The sequence below is a fragment of the Lolium rigidum genome, chromosome 1 (assembly GCF_022539505.1).
Source record: "Lolium rigidum isolate FL_2022 chromosome 1, APGP_CSIRO_Lrig_0.1, whole genome shotgun sequence".
Classification (NCBI taxonomy): domain Eukaryota; kingdom Viridiplantae; phylum Streptophyta; class Magnoliopsida; order Poales; family Poaceae; genus Lolium; species Lolium rigidum.
In genome coordinates, this window is record NC_061508.1 from 44,728,580 (window position 1) to 44,751,281 (window position 22,702).

The 22,702-nt window shown below is 44.9% G+C and overlaps 2 protein-coding genes across 2 annotated transcripts in view; one reads left to right on the forward strand and one right to left on the reverse strand.

Moving 5' to 3' along the window:
* Positions 1-1,668: 1,668 nt before the first annotated feature.
* On the reverse strand, positions 1,669-2,613 carry LOC124707369 (protein EXORDIUM-like 2). Its single transcript, XM_047239030.1, has one exon. It carries the CDS (start codon positions 2,611-2,613, stop codon positions 1,669-1,671), a length of 945 nt encoding a protein of 314 aa, XP_047094986.1.
* A 19,133-nt stretch (positions 2,614-21,746) lies between these two features.
* Positions 21,747-22,702, forward strand: part of LOC124707378 — a 12,511-nt gene continuing 11,555 nt past the window's right edge. Inside the window, exon 1 of the mRNA XM_047239038.1 lies at positions 21,747-21,980. Within this exon, the coding sequence (XP_047094994.1) occupies positions 21,747-21,980 (234 nt within the window). The remainder of the gene's footprint in view (positions 21,981-22,702) is intronic.

Below are 22,702 nucleotides of genomic sequence, written 5' to 3' on the forward strand. Positions count from 1 at the left end.
GGATATGGATATTGCATGTGCCGATATCCGATGGATATGGCAACGGATAGTATCCGCTATTTTCCGCGGATTATCCGACCTTCTCAATTGGGATAATCAAATTATATATGTCCACTTGACCTCTCCAAGTACCTAATTAGTAGTCAATGACAGCCTTCATATATATAACTAGATGATACCCCATGCTTGCGGCAGAAATATTTGTTTCACAATTAGAATTTATGAACCATCGGTTATAAACAAATGGCAACCACTAAGAGTTTTGTGAAATTGCATATGAAAATTGTATGTTTGTATGTTGGGGTTTCCTTTCTTTCACGGATCGGCGAGGGGTGAAATCCGCGTGAAAAACCTTTTCCGATGAGGCTATTGACGGGAACTAGAAATGGTTAGCCTCGTCTGGCACATTTTAGTGGAGGGCTAGAGCCACCGTTTTGAATGAATATTTGTAGAAACTGGTTATTCCTATCCTCTCTCACACTCTAAACCAACTAGTTGGCAACCACTTATTCGAGTGGCTACCTCTAGCCACTTGAGAATATCCCTGAACCAAATAACCCCTAAGATTCGCCAATGCTTGTGGGTGAGGGCTCTCTAGAGGGGGGGAACAGAGGAGGCGAGCGGATGACGACAAAGTTGGAGGCTAGCGTCGGTGGAGGGAGAGAACCTTACGTTGCATGAACGTTTGTTTCCTCGTGCGAGTATTTGACAGTTTTATTCGACGTGTTGTTGTTCCGGTGTCGAGTTCTAAACGTGAAAGACATACTTCCGTTGTGCTAAAATATAGAAGTGCGTATTAGTTTTGATTGTCAAGGTATGCAAAGTTTGACCTAGTACGTAGAAAAGAAAATTTAACATCTACATCCTAAAACTAATGTGAGTTTTGCAGATGTAAAGTTTGACCTAGTATGTTTTGCATATGTAATTTCTTGATTTGTATAGATCTCACATTTTATATCCAGAAAGAAATGAAACATGGATGTTTTTAGCATATTTTGCATTATGAAACAAGTCAAACAACAACACTAGCTAGCAATAATCACACATGGTCCATGGAGTCGAAAAGCCAAAACATCCAATATTTCCGAAGCACGCCAGAGTAGAACGTGCATCGGAAAAATTCATTAGGGCTCCTTTGATTCATAGGATAGGAAAATCATAGGAATATGAAAAACATAGGATTAAGATGTCATTCCTAGTTGAATCCTATGAGAAGATGAGTTTTCTTTGATTGCGACAAAGGAATTTTCCATAATGTATGACCTTATTTTTTTTCTATAAGATTTGCACTACAAGATGCCTATAAAATTATTTCCTATATGATATATTCCTATGAATCAAATAACTAGTGTAGAAAAAATCTCTTAGGATCTAAATCCTACACAATTCCTACATAAATCCTATAAATCGAAGGAGCCTTAAGGTTGGCATCATCCTACAATGCATGAAACTCACAGAGTACAATACAACCTCTCCTGCTCAAAGAACAAATTACGTTAAGTACGGATCAAACGAGACAAGTACATGCAAAACACAGTGAAGTATTACAAGGAACAGGAAATAAATAAATGAGTCATTTATTTCTCTTCGCGATGTCATGCATCTAGAGTGCTATAGCATCCGTTTTGCCTCCTTGGTCTCACGCGCGTCGTCACGAGCTCACAGCACCTACACAAGCGTCCTGCACTTGGACGTCGTCGGGTCCCACAGCGCCGGGAGCAGGTACTTCCTCCCGCCCAGCCCGACGGCGTTGTAGCTCGCGCCGGTGGCAGGATCCTTGAGTAGCGTCCCCGGGTAGCCGGGGTAAGCGCCGCTGCCGAAGATGCCGGTGCACGCCGTCGCGGCCTCCATGCCCAAGTCGCCCTGGTAGTACCCGTCCCCGTAGGGGTTGGTCACCGTGCCGGCGAGCAGCGCGGCGAGGCTGATCACCACGCCGTCCATGCCGACGTCGCCGCTCGGCGACACGAGCGGCGGCATCGGTGGCCCGTACACGGGCCTCGCGAACGGCCACGCGCACTGGCCCGGGCACTGCTTGGCCGGGTTGCCCGCCCACAGGTAGGTATACCGCGCTCTGCCGTGCGCGCCGGCGCTTGCGTGGTCGTGGACGCCGCACCGGAACATGCAGAAGGGGTCCACGAGGACGTCGGGCGCCGTGAGAACGGCCGTGATGGCGTCGCGGTGGTGCCCCGCGGCCTTCGCCAGCGCCGTGACGTTCTGCAGCGAGAGGGACCGACCGAGCGACATGCGCTCGTCGAGGAGCTGCCGGCCGAGAATCAGGCGCGCGCCCCCGCCGCGGTACAGCGAGGTGACGCGCCACCAGGACGCCACGGACGGGCCGGCCTGGGCGGCACGGGGCGCCGGCGCAGAGACCGAGCGGACGAAGTCGGCGACGATGGCGCGCTGCGCAGGGGCGAAGCGGCCGTAGTAGAGGATATTGACGGTGATGTTCCCCGTGAGCAGCGTGCCGTGGTGGTCCTGGAGCACGATCGGGTCGGGCTTCACCAGGAACAGCATGCGCGGGTTGTACGCGGCACACCCTGGCGCCGCGGCGGCGACGAGGAGGAAGAAGAGGCAGAGAAGTGGCACGAACGACGTCCTCTTGGACTCATCCATGGCGAGCGAGATCATTGAGCTAGCTGTGATCGATGTGCGTTCGACTTGTGTATGTTTGGTGCGTTTGTCTATCACGTTCTCCGCGGGGTTAAATAGGAGGCAGGAGCGTATGGGACGTAAAGACGACAACGTGAATACGTGATGGCGGTGTGATGTTTTGGCGCGTCAAAGGAGTTAAAGAAAGCCATATGTCGCGCGTGTGCATGCATCAGGCTCCGCGGTTTTGGATTTGAGTCGTCGTACGTTGCAGAGAGACATTGGAGTCTTGGAGATGGATTGGAAGAATGTCGACTGTGCCACTTGGTTCACGACGTGGCCGCAACAATGTTCATGGCTGGCTGCTGAACACGGTAGCTGTGCGAGAAGGTCCTGTGTTGTGACCGGGATGCAAGTCAGGCAGATTGGTTCATTGGAAATACTTATGGGCGTTCAAAGATGTATTAAGCTATACCAGCAGCGCACAAGTGGTCTCGTTCTAATTTATCCTCCAAAACAAGAGGCACGAGTGCCAGGAGAATGTACAAGAGAAAACTTCTCTACATTCTCTTCATGTTTTGACAGAATAATCAAATGGTAGTATTTTGTTTTATTATTTCTGAACCGGTCGTAGGAGTTATGTGTTAAATATAATTGACTAGTTTCTTCCATAAGATCGTTCTTTTGATTGAACTGGTTAGCGCATGCAATTTCACATGGTATCTGGCGAGGGTTCACCTCGGCAATGCCCATAGAACATGGACTTATGGTTTTAGGGAGAAGATGACGATGGAGATTCCGGAAACGGGTGTAGGCACACGACATGCTGATGTTCACGTCCCCATAGTGGAGGATCGCTATGTCCTGCTAGCAATCCAGTATATGACAATATTGTTACAAGTTGTCGCCATAGACGAAGTTATGTCTAGTCTATCTTGCGATCTCATATGATATTACATGCCTTAAGGGGTGCTCCTGTCTGGCTTTATATATACAACCAAGCTAGGGTTTAGGAGAGTCCTAGTCGACTACATCTTGGGGTTTCCTTCTTTGAGATTTCCTTGATTGATGTGCCAGGTTCTTGGGCTTTGACAGTTTGTTGCACTATAGGCTTCATGGGCATGAACCACACCTGGTATAGCAATAGTGGTTACCCGAAAGGGTATGTCCACGTCAGTATCAGACCTACAAGGTCATGGGTTCAAATCCTAGCCAAATCCGTATTTAAAATAAATATTTGCGGCCTCCCTAAATTTTTTAACGATACACGTCTAAGGCCCGTGCCAGATCTTAAAAAAAGGCACACCGGCCTAGACGTGAGGGAAGGTGTTAAATATAATTTACTAGTCTCTTCCAATAGATCGGTCTTTTGGTTGAAATGGCCAGGGCATGCAATTCCACACTATATACTCTCAGTCGTTCCAAGATTGGCCTTGATTCATATGTAATTACACACCAAAATACATTTAGATATATTCATATTTAGATTAATATGTGTCAATTAAGGAGTATCATCCAATCGAGATCGACACTTTTATTTCCACCATGTCTGCTACTACCTCCATCCCAAGGCGTAAGGCCTATATTTTTTTTAAGAAAGTCAAACTTTGTTAAGTTTGACTAAGTGTTTATAAAAAATCATTAACATGTCAAATACAAAATTAATATTATTAGATACATAATGAAATATATTTGCATGTGCTATCTACGAAATATCATATTTATTGATAAATTATTCTAAAATTTTGATCAAACTTTACTTGTTTTGACTTTTCCAAAAAAATATAAGGCTTAAGCCTTGGGATGGAGGTAGTATAAGAGATGGTCCGTGTTTTTTTTAATTTTCGTAAGAGTAGTCCATAGATGTATAATTACTCATGAGATATTATCACAGGTGGATAATGGAAGTATGGAACTACAACAGTTGCAGAGGACGAAAAAAATTTGAGGTCAGACAAACTTTTGAAGCATGAAAAAAGTTTGAAGCAAAAAGATCACTAATTTCCAATCAACACAACATGAAAATATCACTAATTTGGAATGTACACAATTAGTGAATTAAAAATTACTAGTACACGGAGTTTTCCTTTGGGAGTGGCTAGGGAGCAGTTGACTGAGAATTTGTTACGTCTCAGTCGACGCCATAGAAGCATGCAGTGAGCAGCATCATTTTGCTGATGACGCAACATGAAGAGCAGCACATGCCCCATGTTTTGCTAGCTAGCTAGCTTCCTACCTGTTGAACAACACATCATACGTCCTTTTAATTTGGACGGAGCTAACTAATAATAGTTTCAATCCCGGAAATTCAATTCGGCTCCCGGGTGCGTATGCTCCCTATACTAAAAATTATATTTCGAAATGTCGAAAAATTTGGACAAAAAATTCTACATGTACATCTTCATAATATACGTGTGTTCGTCAAGTTTCACGAAAAACCAATATTTTGTGTGGTCTATATAAAAAAGAGAAAGTTTATCTTGTGAAAAACATTATTTTTAGCACTGAATTTTGTCTTTTTTACACACGTCACATGATAAGTCGATTTTTATGAAACGACTTTGTGAGCACGTAGCACGTGAAGATGTACGTACGAACTTTTAGTTTCAATTTTTTTTAAATTTAAAATGCATGTAAGATGCATTTCGAAATATAGAGAGCATATGGACCCATGTTCCAAAACACCGCTCCCCCTTTCAATCCCACTTATTAGTCTAGTACTGGTACTTCACTGAAAATTAAATTTTAAACATTTCTGAAATTTAATAGAAAAGTGCGAGCGATTTAAAATAGAAGAACAAACAAAAAATGAAGACAAAAAATATGCTATTTACATATTTCTTGAGAAAAGTGCAACTCATACCGAAAATACGTTGCTAGTTTTGGAGAAAAGTGCAACTAATATAAAAACTTGTAGTTACACATTTTCGTAGAAAAGTGTAACTCGTATCAATACACAGCCTAGTTGCACATTTCTCGAAAAAATGCAACTTATATTGAAATCAGATGGAGTTACACATTTCCTGAAAAAAGTGCAACTTACATAGAATATAGATTGTTAGTAGCACATTTCTTGAGAAAAGTGCAACTCATACCAAAAATTGGTCGCTAGTTTTACGCATTGTTGGAGAAAAGTGCAACCAATACAAAACTTCTAGTTGTACATTTCCGTAGAAAAATGTAACTCGTATCAATACACGGTTCCTAGTTGCACATTTCTCGAAAAAAATGCAACTCATATTAAAATCGGTCGCTAGTTTTACACATTGTTGAAGAAAAGTGCAAGCCGTGTACATAAAATATAGATTGATAGTTGCACATTTCTTGAGAAAAGTACAACTCATACCAAAAATTGGTCGCTAGTTTTACACATTGTTGATGAAAAGTACAAGCCGTGTAAAAGAACTTCTAGTTGCACATTTCTTTGGAAAAGTGTAACTCGTATCAATAACCGGTTGCTAGTTGCATATTTCTCGAGAAGAAATGCAACTCATATTAAAATCGGATGGAGTTGAACATTTCTTTTAAAAGGTGCAACTCACATCGAATATAGGTTACTAGTTGCACTTTTCTTGAGAAAAGTGCAATCTATTTAAATAAAAAAAACTTGAAAATGTACCAACACATAAATAACAAAAAAGAAAATACATATAAGGCATGCTTGCACATTTCTTTAAAGGACAACTACGAAATGAAACTAAATTGTATACAAATAATAAAAAATAATTAGAAAGAAGGCAAAATAAAAAACAAAAATGTATTAGCACAAATGTAGACTAATTTGTTCTTTAAAATAGACGGAAACAAACCAGTGAAATGAGCAATATAAACATTGCGTAGTGGAACCACAAATGAAGAATCGATTACCTTGTTGGTTGTGAACATGCACTGCGACTCTGCAGGATAAGGGTTCGACTCCGCCCGCCTAAACCTTTTTTCTAACCATTTAGGCAGTTTCCACGAATCTTAAAGAACGATCCAACGGTCCTCAGTATGGACTGAGACATAAGTAAATCTCAGTCACCTGAGACTTAGCAAATCCGTTTTCCTTATAAGTGGGTGATGGACAAGCAAAAAAGAGGCAAAATAATTAAATGAAATATGGAATGCAATATATTGAGCGTTCATTAGAATTTCAATCTCTCGGAGCGAAAACGTCCACAACCATTGAATTGTATGGTGGATGGAATTTTTTCCCTACAATGTGTGTAAGTTGCCATGGGCCCACACCTTCAAAAAGTCACCACCATATCCAGGCGAGTCGCGCGCGCACACCACAGCGCGGACCTTAACATTCTGCAACATTTGCGCTGGATTGGCTTCATTTTCTTTAAGGTATTTGACGGCACTAGCTAGGACCAATGTGTCACCGAGATGATGAAACTGATATAACAAGGAGATTCAGCAAAACGAAGATTTTACCAGTAGTCAAGACAACCTTGAACATGATGAAGTTATCTCCGTTCAGTATGTATGAACTCTATATAAGATTACATGCAGAACTAGAAAAAAAAAGATGAGGGATAATGGCATGAATGTTCCAATACAAGTTGCTAAATAAATTACAGAGGCAATATTGACAACACGGAAGAATACGAATACCCTAAAGAGGAAGTTGATTTCAGCTACTCTGAAGATCCTGATGTTTCTGCTAGGGAGGTTGGCCTTAGTTCACAAAGAATCAGAGAGGCAGATAAAGAGCTTGACTTGGAACTTGGAAGATGATGACAAGGAAAATAGGGATCCAGTGGTGATGGAGGCTAATGTTCAAAAGAAAGGGATAGCTTTTGGGGGATACAAGGTAGCTGCAATTAACAAGAATCAAATCGAAGCACATGAGAGAATAAGGAAAGCAAGAGCTAAGGCAGAGATAGATGATACAACTGTCGGGAGAAGTGTGATGATCAAGAAAATGATCATCATGCAATGGATAGGTGTGAAGATATGGCGAAGAAGAACCTAAAGATTTTTCCCTAGTGTCATTAGTACTGAATATAGTTATTTGTCTCGTATTACTAACTGTGTAAGAATTAGCCTATGTTCAATTGTACTTCTATATGGACTCGGTTCGGTTAGGGTTAGGGTTTTTACCTCTCCCCTCTCTCATATATAAACTCTTGTAATCCTTTATGTTGAATAGAAAATATACATAAATCTAGTCCTTCTTCTTGGTATCAGAGCTAGGCGCGCCGCCCTCCGTGCGCCACCGCTCATGGCGACCTCCGCGCCGCCCACCACCACCGTATCTCCACCTCCTACTACCCTCAACGTCTCCGGCGAACTTCAGACCACCACTTCCCTCCCCACCTCCTCCCAATGCCCCCCAAACCCAACCAACACAGATGCCCTAGACCTCCGAAACCTCACGGCCAGTCTGCCGATCGTCACCACCACTTATGCGCCGCCATCCCTCCCCTTCTCGGCGCCATACCCACCTCAACCCACCTCAACCCACCTCACATCCAATCCTAGGCATCCACATTCACAACTACATCAAGTTCCAGGTTAACTCCGCCGGCTAAAACTTCTCGAAGTGGAAGCAAATCATCACCTTCCTCCTCACCATGTACAAGGCTATAGATCACATCATCGTCGACGCGGCACCAGCCGCCCCCGACGATCTCTGGACGGTCGTAGACATCCACATCTCCTTGTGGTTCATGAGCACCCTGAGCGACGACCTCTCCGCCTCGTCTCCGGCCCTGGCGGCCGAGCCTGCTCTACCTGGACACGCATCACACACTTCTTCCTCGACAACGAGGCTTCGCACTGCCTCTTCCTCAGCAAGGATTTCTGTAGCACCCCCCTGTGGCGATGTCCCGATCTCCACCTACGCTAGCAAACTGCAGTGGATCGCGGATGATCTCGCTGCGATCGGCAGCCCCATTGACGACCATGACCTCACCCTCCAGTTCATCGACGGACTGGATGAGCAGTACAAGCTACATGCCGAGATCCTCAAGACCGCGGTGCCTTTCTTCGCCAACGCATGCTCCCATCTTCTGCGCGCCGAGGTCGACACCACCTCCAAACCTACCGATGCTCAGGCACTTGTCGTCCAGTCAGGCGGCCGTGGTGCCTCTAGCACTCACACCAGCAACGCGCGCCCGCTCGGTATCAGCCCCAACTACCGCGGTCGGAGCCGTATTCCCGGGTTTCAGTACGGCCAACAAAACCAGCAAGGAAGCCGTGGTGGCGGACATCAGCAAGGCGGTGGCCGTGGTCGCGGTGGAGGCCAGCAACAGCCCTACTCGGGCAGACATGGTGGGCATCAGCAGCCCTGGTTCAGCTACTTTGCACCTATGGGGACACCGTTCCCGCCACGCTCTCCCTGGATACCGCCGAACTCTTCTGGGATCCTCGGTCCTCGTCCCGGCATGCCAACCTAGGCTTATCGACTGATGCACATGTCTGCTCCACCACCTACGCGCCAGCCTGCACCACCATCATGGGACTACACTGCCCTCTACCAGTCTGCTCCGAGCGCGTTCCCTCAGCCATGACAAGACTGGATCATGGACTCTGGCGCCACCTCTCATGTCACCGGCAACCAAGGTATATTGACCACGTCTCATTCCCCTTTAGCCATTAATTCTTATCATAATTAAGTAGATAATAAAATGTGATCTCGTTTAGCATATCCTGACTGTTCCTACAACTACAAACATTTAATGTAAGTTAAATAGCACACGCATTTCAAGTTGCGGCTAAATAAGCATATAGCGCCATCTGTTGGAAACTCGAACCTCATTTTTCCTGATCACTTAGAACCGTACTGCTCGCAAAATAAAAATAGACATACAGCAACATCTACTGCTAACTCATATCTACCATGTGTATTTTCTCCTGAAGTCACACTATTGGCCTACCAAACTCTTCATAAAATAATCGGCATGCATTTTCAAACATTAAGATACAAATTGTAGCAATTCTCTATGTCCCAGGACAATATCTAAAAAGAAATGCAGAGTCCATTCATTTTTTAAAACTTAAGATACATACTAAACGACACGTTTTGACATTACACGGAAGTCCGTAAGAAGTATATACAGCAAAGAAAACATGATTTGGAAGGCACCAAGGTTTGAAGAACCGGCTCCAAAGAATGGTTGCAATGATGAACCAGCAGAAGCAGGGGAACCAAAATACTGCCACCTCTAATACTATCAATGATAGGATGGACAGGCCGCTTGCCCAAACAAATCACCCATCTCCTCCGCGCATCAGCTTCAAGACCCATCCAAGGGAAAGCGAAGCCCAGACTGTGCAATACACGGAGACACGGGATGAGCAACAATACCATTGCCAATTACGTGGCGGCCACGCCCACAGGCAGCAGGCAAAGAAGCAGCCTGGTGATCATGCGCAATTACAGAAGAACTAACCCAGCCGGAGGAAACAGCCAACAAAGAAGGGTAACGTCCTCCAGCTCACGACGCCGACGTGGAGCCGCAGAAGCCGACGCAGAATCAGTGTGGCCCTGTCGATGACAGTCTCCTCCAGCAGATGCAAATGTAGATGCCGAGAACACGGCGCGATCAGAACAGAAATGCAATAGAGGATTATGAGGAGGCATGAAAAGAGTCCTAGAGGATTATGAGGAGGCATGAAAAGAGTCCTAGAGGATTATGAGGAGGCATCTGGCCAAAAGGTTAATCTACAAAAGTCATCAATCTTCTTTGGAGATGGGTGTGCTCCTGGCACCAAGGAAATGGCAAAACAAGTCCTGGCAGGTGATACGGAAGCCCTCAGTGAGAGGTATCTGGGGTTACCAACAGTAGTAGGACGGTCAAATGAAGGTTGCTTTCAGTATATCAATGAAAGGTCAGGGCTAAAGGTGCATGGCTGGAAAGGGCAAGGGCTATCAAAGAAAGGTAAAGAGATTCTGGTGAAGTCGGTTTTACAAGCTACACCGGCCTACCCCATGAGTTGTTTCAAATTCAATAAAACCCAGTGTAAAAAGCTGGGTTCCATTTCGTCCAACTTCTGGTGGGGAGATGCAGATGGGTCGCGCAATGTGCACTGGATCTCTTGGGACAAAATGTGTCAGCCAAAACGCTCGGGCGGCATGGGCTTTAGAAACTTTGAAGCTTTCAATTTGGCGCTGCTTGCGAAACAGGCGTGGAGAATTCTCACTGTCCCGTCATCGCTGTGTGCGCGAGTCCTCAAGGCTCGATACTTCAAACATACTGACCTAATTCATGCAGGCTGTCCTGGGCGGGGCTCGTTCACTTGGAGAAGCATCTTGCATGGCCGGGACCTGCTCAAGAGAGGGTTAATCTGGCGCATTGGAGACGGATCACAGGTGGATGTATGGCAGAGCAATTGGATCCCAAGAGCCGGGTCGCAGCGACCACTGGGTCGTAGACCAAACAGCCCAGCGAATGTGGTGAGGAAAGTGACGAACCTGCTGGACTTGGAGGGTACTGGGTGGGATGAAGCACGGCTGAATCAGGTCTTTTTCGAGTTTGATGTGGCCGATATCAAAAATATTATGATCGGTGGTCCAACGAAACAGGACGTGCCTGCGTGGAACTTCACCAATAATGGGGGGTTCTCGGTCAAGTCTGCCTATCACTTGCAGATGCAGATTATGAGAGAGAAACAGGGACGAAATGAGAGTTCATCCACAGTCGAAGCTCACAGAGGATGGCTCAAACTATGGGGCGCAAATATCCCGCGTAAAGTGAAGGTGCATGTGTGGCGGCTGATGAAGAATGGGCTGGCGTTGGGGGCGGAGTTACAAAGAAGACGGATAAAAGGAGGAGTATTTTGTGTGGCATGTGGGCGGGAAGAGACGGCTCTTCACCGATTCTGGCATTGCAACCACGCGCAACAAATCTGGCACCATGCTCGTGTCCTCTCTAGTGCCATGGACGCCTCCCCTCCAAAAGACGTCCACAACCATCGTGATCTCATGAATTGGATGCTAGAATGGTTTGCGACGGTGAAAGATTCAGAGATGGATATTACTCTAATGATCTTGTACCATACATGGCTGGCTAGGAATGATGCTCGCGATGGCAAGAAGATTGAGGAGCCGAAGTCCATTGTGAAACGGGCGATATGCCTGTTGGAGGAGTGGCATAACGTGCAGGTGCCAAAACCAACCAAAGTCACTGTGACTAAGGAACACTGGTTCCCGCCGGAGACGGGGTGGATAAAGGTCAATACGGACGGAGCTTGGAACAAGGCCTCAGAGAAGGGTGGTGGAGGAGTGGTTGTTCGTGACCATGATGGACGCTTCTTGGCTGGAGCTTGCCATTTTTTCCCCTCCTTGCCTGACCCTGAAGCGGCGGAGCTCCTCGCCTGCAAGCGAGCCATGGAGTTGGTCAAGCAACTGAAGCTGAAGGAAGTGGTGCTGGAGTTGGACTGCGTGAACGTGGTCCGAAAGCTTAATGAGCCGGAGATGGACAGATCAGTGCAAAGCTTTGTCATCGAAGAATTAAAGCGAGAGCTCAAGGCGTTGGATGGCCATGTGGTCAAGTGGGTACGACGAACAGCCAATTCGGTTGCTCACAGATTAGCGAAGGAAAGCTGCGACTTAGAACTATGTAAAACTTGGTTTTTATTTCCTCCAGATTGTATTGTGGATGTGTTAGCACAGGACATACCTGGGGCTTAATAATAAACGCAGCTATTTCCTCAAAAAAAAAATGCAATAGAGGACACGGAAAGCAAAAAACTGAAGGTTTCTGCAGGGCCGGTCCTAACATTTTAGGGGCGGGGCGAACCTAAAAATAAGGGCCCTTAATATTCATTACTCTGTTTGTTAGGGATTATAAGACATCAGAGCTAATTTGATTGCACCAAAAAAAAATCCTTAACTTTCCACATTGATTAATGTATGCATCAATAGTTTAACACGTATGCAAGAAAAGAAAAGGAAAACACACATTAAAAAAAATGAAAGAGAGCTTATAATCCTTAATAATTTAGAAAGGCCCCCTGACCTTTAATCCCTAACGAAGGGAGTACATAATAATCAATATTTGTAGTAGATATTAACTATTTGGTAAAAAAATAAGGATATTCAAATGTATTATTTATATCAACTCACATATCCATTTATATTAATGCATAAATTTTTAAATGACACGAATGTTTGATGATGCCACTACGGGAGAAGCCGTGCCATTAACGAAGAAATTTATGAAGGCACGACATGTTGATCATTGACATACGCGGAGGTGCAGAGGGATTGGTTGTCTCCCGCTACTGTCCAGAAAACAGCCGAAAAAAACCACACACACACAACGCCAAGTAATTGAAGAATTTCTATAAAAAATAATAATTGAAAAATTAGATTGTACCTGGTCAATAACCTTGCAATTACTTGTGCTATCTATTAGAGAAATCAAACGCTCGATAGTAAAATGCGTCCACACTTTCCTTTTTGAGCGGGAAAATGCAACGGCTGACAGGCCTGTCGATTGATGTTGCGGATTTCCCATAGCACTACTGGACTCACCTCATTTAAGTATTGGCCTTTAAGTATTCAATTAACCCATTCGTAGATTTTTTTTTGTTGAGGATACCCCTTCGTAGCTAATTAAACGGAAAGCCGGCCCATTATAACCAAACTGAACAACGGCAAGCTAATCTTTTCTATCTCTACTATATAAAAAGGAGGAACTTCCTCCGTTTTCTGCCATCATCTTTCGTCAACCATCGCTAATCCTATTGTTCCCGAATGGGCCATAATGGGCCGCATCGCTACATCCTAATCCTACCGAACCATTCTGGACAGACAAAAAAAATCAGACATATCCCATACGTTAGCATACCGGACAGGCAAAAAAAAATCGGAGACATAATCATCTTACCATCAGAGGCATTTTGTTTATTGCCATCATAACCATCTTACCTAAATGTTCAGCGTGTAAACAAAAATAGGAAACCTATAGAACTGGAAACCTATAAAATAGGAAACCTGCAGAATAGTGGACAGATAAGGAACAACGATCAATAGTGTTTTGAAAGCAGGATATCCAGCGTGTAAACAAAAAGGCATAAAATCCATCTTACCTAAATAGAAACCTGACAAAAGGCATAAAATCTGGTTTCCTCCTAAAAAGAGAGCTCTATACTTGGTGATTTCTGGCCAATCCATCGACAGCACCACCTACATCCAATTCGACATGTCTCAAATTCTCGAAATCTCCTAAAAATAAAGCTCTATACTTTGGGAAGGCAACATAATGACTAATTATCATCTTATCATAGACTAGGCTCAAATTCTGGGAAGGCAACATAATGACAAATTTATCATCTTACCATAGATAGCTCCTTTTCTGGGAAGGCAACAATATGACTCAAAACTTACCAGTCTCACGCTCCCAATCAGGATCCCAGTCTCACGATCCCATTTTCACGCTCTCAATCATATAAAATACACCTCCAGGTTAATGTTAGAGTTTATCCATCTTACCAGGCTCATTGTTTTAGACTTCATCCATCTTCATCTTCAATCTAACTCTACCACCATGCTGAGTCAATATCTTGTTAGTCGCCACACCTCTAAAAGGGTGATGGCACTGAGGCGAGTCCCAGGCTCACTGCAGGCATGTTCAAAATCTGTAAGTATACTGCAGCTCTTAGAATCACATTTTACTCATGTGGAAGAGTTGCATATGTACAACTGCGAAACTTATTTTCGGTCGAATCAAAGACAACTGAGGAGGTGATATAATGTTAGTGTTCCAATAGCTAGCACAATATTCAGTCATTATGTATGATTCGGTCTTTCTCCTTTATTTTTGCACTTTGGATCAAGCACATGGGATCGAGTACCTTAAGCGCCTTTATTTTTCTCTTCAAGTATGATTCGGTCTTTCTCCTAGCGAACCAATCGATAGAAGAACCACATCTGCGAATCACGAATTCTCGGTCTGGAATGTCGACTTAATCACAGTTTGAAAACGAAAATACCGCCTCTGTTCACTATTATAAGATGCTTTGAAAGTGAAATTTCACCTTACAAAATGTTTTATAATAGTGGACATATTTCAACATTTGATGGCAGAGAAAAAACTGTCTTATAATAGTGCACAGATTTCAATAAAATGTCATATATTACTGGAGAGTTAAATTTGTTCAACAATAATATTCATGAATTGACGATATCCCTACCCCTGCATTTTTAATAAATCATCTCAAATAATAAACACCTAAATTTCGTTCATCAAATCATCACAATTAATAAACCCTTATATTACGATTCATCAATTCAATGAGAAAATCAACTCGCCCTAAATAGTATCTCGGCAGGCTGAAATTAACTCGACTCATTCATCATGCTATGGTAATTAAAACATTACCCATAATCCCCTAGGTATCACGCTATGGTAATGGTAATTAAAGCATTTCCCATAATTGCGATAAGGAAGCAGCCATATAAAAGGTACCTCAAGCATGGCTGGGGCGAGAGATCTCGTGTATCCAGATTTCAACCTGCCCAGTCTTCAATCAAAATTTCAAGGGAGGTCACAAGTTGGATCAGCAGAAAATTCCGGCGAGTTCAAGGTATGTAATCACACCTCTAATACAAATTGATGCACCATCACCCTGTCTCCATCCAACTGTGCTGCTGTAGTCTAATGTGTACCAAGTAACAAACATGCTAGCCCCATTTACTTTCTTTCATGTTCCAAATCAGTACTTTAACTTAGGTGACATTTTGGATCTGAGTTTTAGCATCATTTTAGTACGCACCAGCGGATGTTGCCAATTGATTTGCGCGGGTTCTACATTTTAAGAACATAAATTTAGAAGCCTGATTAGCTGTAGTATACTGTTGCATGTGTACTGTATTGTATTGTTGGATCTTAACTAGGGTCAAACTTAAGATTAGAGAATAAATATATTTAGACACGAAAACAGTAGAAATTAAACTACCTTACCATTACTACGAGTAGCATATATACATATAGAAGGCAATGGTAAATACAGTAGTAGAACAATATGTCTAAGGGCAAAGATTGTTCGGATAGATTAAAAATAGTGATACAACTGCAGCTATCACTAAGGCATAAACCAGTAGGCCGTTTGCTGTTTCACTTCTCTTCCATGTTGACATCGGCCTTATCATTTGTTCAGTTTATTATTATCTGCATATATGTCTGCAATACAAGCCAGTCATCATCTTCCTGACTATCTTTTTTATTTTTTAACTCTGACTACCTTTCATAGATGAGGTCAACTTATATTCGGATGGAAGAGATTAAGGAAAATGATAACAGAGTGACAAGAGGCATGTAGTGTTGTCTGGAACATTTATCGGTGGTCCACGTGACAAGAGGCGTCGCTACATGGATGCTATGGCCTTTGTGCGGATGTATGGCAAGCCGGACATTAGTCTGCCAATTCTAGAACTTAGCATATAAACAAATGCACGATGCTCACAAATTATATTTATGCTCGAGTAGCGCGGCAAGGTGAGCGTTCAGATCCTTACTCTGAATTTATGGTGGTTAAGGAGTTGGATATCCAGAAGCAATGGATCTTGAATACCAATGTCCACCCTGTGGCGATCAAATAACATAAAAGCATAGAGTCATGGTTAATCGCAAAAATGTAATTACAACTTGAAGAAGTATAAGATGTGCAAATACTTTCTGTATGTAAGATGTATTTTGACTGAAAGAACAAGATAGTTCCGACTCAAGCGCCCATAGATGCATGAGAAAAAAATAGTACAGTGTTCTGTTAGATGTTACATAAAGGTATAATAGCATAAAAATAGTCACTACTTGAAAACCCTATAATTCAGATGCCTACTTTAAATGGTCCAATGGCAATTAATTTTACGCTCCAAATGCTGCGGTAGGCTTATAACACCACCAAATTTGGTCACACGTCACACTAACTTGTTTCCGAAAATAAACCGAGATGCATTGGTATTTAGTTTGATACCAATTTGCTTGCGTATTCGTGCTTACACAAATAAACACCTGATATGTCATTCATAAAACAGGTAGTACAAATCATGAAACAGGATGTGAAATAATACCTTTGCTCGATGGCGCAGCAAGTATTTATTGCCTTTGGACAGGTTAAACAATGCATTTTTCACAATGCCAAAAAACGTGTGCATGCATCTTGAATTACACCGAGAGGGACAGAGGGTGTACCTGCCAGCTTTGTTGCTCACTTGTGTTACTCTAGATTGTGTGTCCAGTATTGCCTTCACACTTTGATGTGGTGCTGGTCCAGAATTCCATTTTGCCATGATAATTGTCTCTTTTTTAATGTCTCTACTTTGGAACATTATAATCCTGCAGCAAGAATTGACAAAATGAAATTATTTGTAAGAAGAAGTATCTTGCTTTTATGTTCCTTAGGTATTAATAAAAGATAAGCGTCCATAGGTGTGGAGAATCACTAATACGAGGTGATGTGGTGTTGTGACTAATCACCAATACGTGTGGTTACAACCGAAAATAGTGTGAGTGGCTGCAGGGGTACTTAAAGATATTGTGGTTACAACTTAAAATGTTTTCAACACATCCTAATTTCATAGCATAATTAGAGGCAGTAAGTGAAATGCTGGGGCAGAGCTAACTTAAAGATGGCAAATAACCGAGAGGGATACCTGAAGGGATCTTGCTGGCAACGAATATTTGGATATGTCCACATTATGAACATAGGTGAAACAGCATAATCAGCATCAACAATTAATCCCTTTACACCATTGAGACTGTACCTAGAGCACCCAAACTCTTATAAATATCATATCAGCTCGGGCAGAGAAATCTCAAAGCAACGAACATGGCAACTCCTGAAACAACCAACATCAAGTTAGCCGGCTGGATAAGAGGGGCATCAGTGACATCACAGGTAGGAAGAAGGGAAGGTGCCAAATGCAACATAATCCTAGGCAAAGAACATGGCTGCCAAACAATGGGAGGTAGAAGGATAGACAAGAGGGGAAAACTAAAATGATTAAGCGCAGTATATATCAGCAACCAGGGAGAAACGGTTGTTAATTAAGTTAAGTTATCAGCAAATATCTTATTGGAGACATATAACAACCAGCTGCAGTTCTGATAATTAACACAACTTGCAGCCACATGTCAAAAAGTATTTAAGCAGCCACATGTCAAAAAAGTATTTAAGCAGCCACATGTCAAAAAGTATTTAAGCAGCCCCTAGCGATTTCAGTAAAGAGCAAATATTTACCCACAGGCAAAGTACTTGCCATCCTTACCAATATTATATGTGAAAAGGATAATGCCCCATATTTGCTTTCATAGTATTTGGATCCAAGATATATAACACCCGCTTCTCCGTTCAAATCATCCTGCATTGTATACCTGGGCATTCTTCGGGCCGGGCCGGGCTTCGGGCCGGGCCTAACAAAGCCCGACGCAAAAAAACCCAGGCCCAGGCCCGGCCCGGCCCGACCATCGGGCCTCACTTTTAGGCCCAAGCCCGGCCCATCATTGCAAAAGCCCGTCGGGCCTCGGGCCTCGGGCCGGGCCTCTTCCTTATTTCATGCATTTATCAAGCCCAGGCCCGGCCCATGATAGTCATCGGGCCTAATTTTTTGGCCCAGGCCCGGCCCACCAGCACGCTCGGGCTGGCCCAAGCCCGGAAATTTCAGGCCGGGCCGGGCCGGGCTGCCCATGGCCAGGTATACTGCATTGTCACCACAAAGCATAGTCAAGTTGCTGGCCCAATTCATCAACACCAATTATGTTCATATATGCCATATTTAAATCAAATTCCCCTTCCTGTTATAAGAATGAGAACCATGTCAAGAACTTTCATTTTGTTGTTAGATCTACAAAATCTAGACTACTAAGCTGCCATCCTGCCATTTTTCACATAGTTTCTGTAGGTGTTGAAGACAGTAATTAAAGGATCCAAAGATAATCACACAGGTCATTGTGCTCAAATCAATATCTCCATACAACACTCTCCACTGTCCTTGTTATTACATCAAAGTAACAGATGAATGATAAATTACTATGAACAATATTATTATTCAAAATAGCACCTAGCGCAACATTTAATACTGGAAATAAATAAATGAGATGCATCTGAAGATGTACAGCCTCACACAACATTGCGACAAAATTTACCTATCCTTATGGGGATCTCGGATTGCTCACCGCCGACGAACTATGCCGAGCAGGGGTACCCGTGAGCGTACGTACCGAAGCTCCTTGTTGACGGAGCGCGGGCGGATGCGGTCGTGCTCCTTGTTGCAGGATAGCCCGTGGGGCGGCAGCACCCCAATCCTTCTACGGTCGACCTCGAGAAGAACCAGGGCGGCGCCGGTGGGTTGGGACGGCGCCGTCCCTCCAGCCGTAGGCGAGGCATAAAGGGGCATCGGCCATCCACTCCAGGTCTAGGAGCTGCTGCGTAGCCCTCCAAGGCGCGGGCAGTGGCCGCTGTCGAGGATCCAGTGGAGACGATTTCATCTGCCTCTGTCGATAGAGAGGGAGAGGAACGGCATTCGTCGAGGCAACGGCGTGGAAAGGGAGGGCGATTATCACGGCAGCAGCCGGGAGACATGGGGAGTGGGAGTTCCTCACCGCACCAGAACGCGAGCAAGGGAGGGGAATGGTATTTCATCGGGAAGCAGTGACGTCTTGTGCTGTGTGATGTGAGACGGTGAGAGAGAAGCCAGAGCGTGGGTGTTTGACGATAGAGAGAGGGCCAGAGGGGCCAGAATTAAGAGTAGAATGACTTCCTTTTTTCAGATCTGTCACGGCCTTGCCTCTCCGTCACGGCCGGCCAGCCTTGCCTCGCCACCGCGGCCAGGTTCCTATCCCCGACGTCGAGCCCTCTTCCTCATAGAGCAGGACGCCAGAGCACCGGTGAGTGTGTCCTCTGCCCACCCTCCTACAGTTCACTGAAAATGTTCCAGTACCTAAACCTGAATCCACATGCAAATGACCAATACCTGAAAAGGTTCAGTATCATTGTCGAAAACAGTCACAGAGAGAGAGAGAGAGAGAGAGAGAGTGAGATTAGTGCTTCTTCAGTATCATTGTCGAAAACAGTCACAAAGAGATTTGAAGCTTCACCTTACTGTATCCAGCTGCAGCTCTGGCCGCCTCGACCACACACAGGGGCTTCGTGCCTGGTGAAGAGATGGCGGCGCGCAGGAGATACGTCCTCACAATCGTCTCCGGCTTGACCAAATAAATCAAACAAAAGGACACTGTCCGAAACGCAGAATTGATCATGGCCTTGTCCCTCACCAGCTTACCACACTGACAGATGATATGTGAGCAAGCTAACGGTTTGATGGTACCACTACTGGATCCGGCATCGACCAAACAATGCCACTTCACCATCACTATATCCTTCCTCGGTTCCTCTCGGCTATAAATTCAGCAAAAGACAAAGCTGAACATCATCAACTCATCCACTACCAGCTACCGGAGTAGGATGGTTGGAGCTACTCTTGGTATGCATAGAGAAACACTAGAGATCAGAACATATCCACTAATTATACACGTGAGAAACTGCAGGCTAATTAAGCCGCAGCCAACTTGTCTCCTTTTAGCAACTAAATTTGAATAAAGTTCAGTAAGAGAAGCAACTAAATTTGAATAAAGTTCAGTAAGACAAGCAACTAAATTTGACTATTTGAGTAATGTACAGACCTAAAAAAACCTATATTGACTCAACCAAAACACATTTCAGCCACCAAAACATTCAGGCATATTGATGAATAACACTACAAGAGTAAATACTGATACAACAGCTGAGGCTAAATGGAATGCCGACAAGACCCCAACTTGCAACATTGAATACAGGGGCCTTTAGTGGAAATTATTCAGGCATTGGGTGAAGATTACCTGCTGGTGACGAGGAGGATATGGGAGCGGCAAATTCTCTGCTCGAGGAGAGCACAGCTCCGATAGCCATGGCCAGCAAGAATCGACTTTAGCCGGCAATCAAGATTCAAGAGTTGGCTGCCGAGCGAGCCTCTTGGCTGCGGCACCTCAACTCACCTCAGGGAAGAAGAAGATGAGGCTGCAGCACCCATCCCATTGGCTCTCTCTGTTGCTCTGCTTCTGGTACTAGAAGGGGAGGAAGACGAAGTCGCCGGAGGCGCTGTGGAGAAGAAGTGCCTGGACGCATGGTCCACTGGCCGGCGTCGCGGACAAGGCCGTGGATGAGGTCACCGGAGGTGGCCTGGAGCTTCTTCTCGCCGTCGGAGAGCATATCGCGCAGCGCTGAACATAGATCTCGTGGTTGGCAGCACCCGCGGGGATCTAGACGGCGGGAGAACGAGGCGGTGCCATCGCATCGTGGAGGAAGCGGCGGCGTGTGGTGAGGGGGAGCAGCGGAGAGGGGCGGAGCGGGGCGGAGCGAGTGAGGCGACCGGAGTGAGGAAGATGAGCGGCAGGATTTCTGCTCCATTTTGCAGGCTATGCGGCGCTAGCGGAAACTGCAGGACATGTCCGCGAAACCTACTTAGTTTATGCAGTTTTTCCGCAACGCCGCCAAGAGGTTTTACGCGGCGCTGACGAAGCGGGCCTGCGGACGCCCGCGTCCACCTGCACCCTGAGAGAGGGGCCAGAATTAAGAGTAGAATGACTTCCTTTTTCCAGATCTGTGGTGTCCGTCCTCCTAAAGAAAGGATCTGTGGTGTCCATTTCAGGTTTGTTTAAATAGTTACTCTCTCCAATTTAAAATAAGGATCGTTGATTTAATACAAAATTGTGCGTTTTTTTAGATCGTGTGTTTTATACTCACGCTCACATTGCTGGGCATTAGACAATATTTAAGTGGCTACAAAAAAACCTCGCCGAAGAATTTTAAATGATAATTTTATTTCAGATTATTAGACGTGCATGCTTACTTTGCAGGTGCAGCAAACGTAAGAAATGCCAAGGGTCAGGTGCGGGTCAGCATGCTTTGAGCATTTCATGGAACCGGAGGTAGCTTTGGGGCGAGAAGTTTAGGCGTGCACCTGAAGTACATATTCTTCAAGGAGTTTAGGCGTTCCATTCCACAAGAATGTAATCATTCCATTATTCTGTTCGGTTGAGTTGGAAGAGGTGGAACGGAACCAAAACAAATTAATCTAAATATCAATTAATCAAATTAATTAATTAGAGCCTAAATTATAGCCTAATTAATCAGAGGAGGGTGGCGATGGCGTTGACCGCGGCGAGCTCGATGAGGGCGTGATGTCACCGGCGGGTCGGCGCCTCTGGTGGCCGCCGCTGGCTCTGGTGGCCGTGTCTATCTGCAGCGGCTGCGGGCCACCTCTGCCGCGGCCGCTCGACGGTGAGGGCGCGGAAGGTGAGGTGAGGGGGCGCGATGAGCAGCGTCCTCCGCCGTCCCAGCCAACCACCCGCCCTGACGACCTCCTCCACCCGTCATCGGCGCCCGCGCGCACCCGCAAGCTCGCCCGCCGCGTGGTCAGCCGATGCGCGTCCCCGCGGTAGATGCCGGAGTTGAGGGAGGCGAGGGCGCGGGTGAAGGTGAGGTGAGGGGGCACGGAGGAGGATGAGGCGAGGGCGCCGGCCGTCGAGGGGATAGCGCACGTCAACTGCGACGGTAGGAGGAGCACGCTGCGGTGGGTAGAGGGGTTACGCGTGAGGGAGAGCGATTAGCTGCCTCGTTCCACCTCGTCCGGCCGAATCGGAGGAACCACTTCATTCCGGATCTAGAGGAAATATTCCATTTGGAGGAACCACTTCATTCCATTCCAGTTTGCAACCGAACGTAGGAACGGGCTCTGGGTGCGGAACGGTTCCATTCCGTTCCACCCCATCCCCAAACCGAACACACCCCATAAGTGTGGTCCATAGACTTCGTAGGCTGTATTAGTTTATGTTATTGTGTATCAACTATTACTTTGAATCTATTATGTGTTGGAGTTAAGACTAATTGTGTGTCATCTTTTTTGGCATGTTCAGTGATGGTTGATGTTTGTAATTTCACCATTTTCGAGATGTTCATAGGTTAACGATATTATGTTTGTATTTTAATTATATTTTGATTTGTTTACATGTGTTGTTGCCCCGTAGCAACGCACGGGCATTTTTACTAGTAACAGGAAAAAAGGGGCAAAAATGCAAGATCCAAGCCCAAATAACGGTTCGTGGAGATAACTCGTCGTGGTCTCACTAGTGGAAAA

What these genes read in the sequence shown, in the direction of transcription:
- LOC124707369 (XM_047239030.1), bottom strand. Translation starts at nt 2,613, where the DNA reads ATGGATGAGTCCAAGAGGACGTCGTTCGTGCCACTTCTCTGCCTCTTC.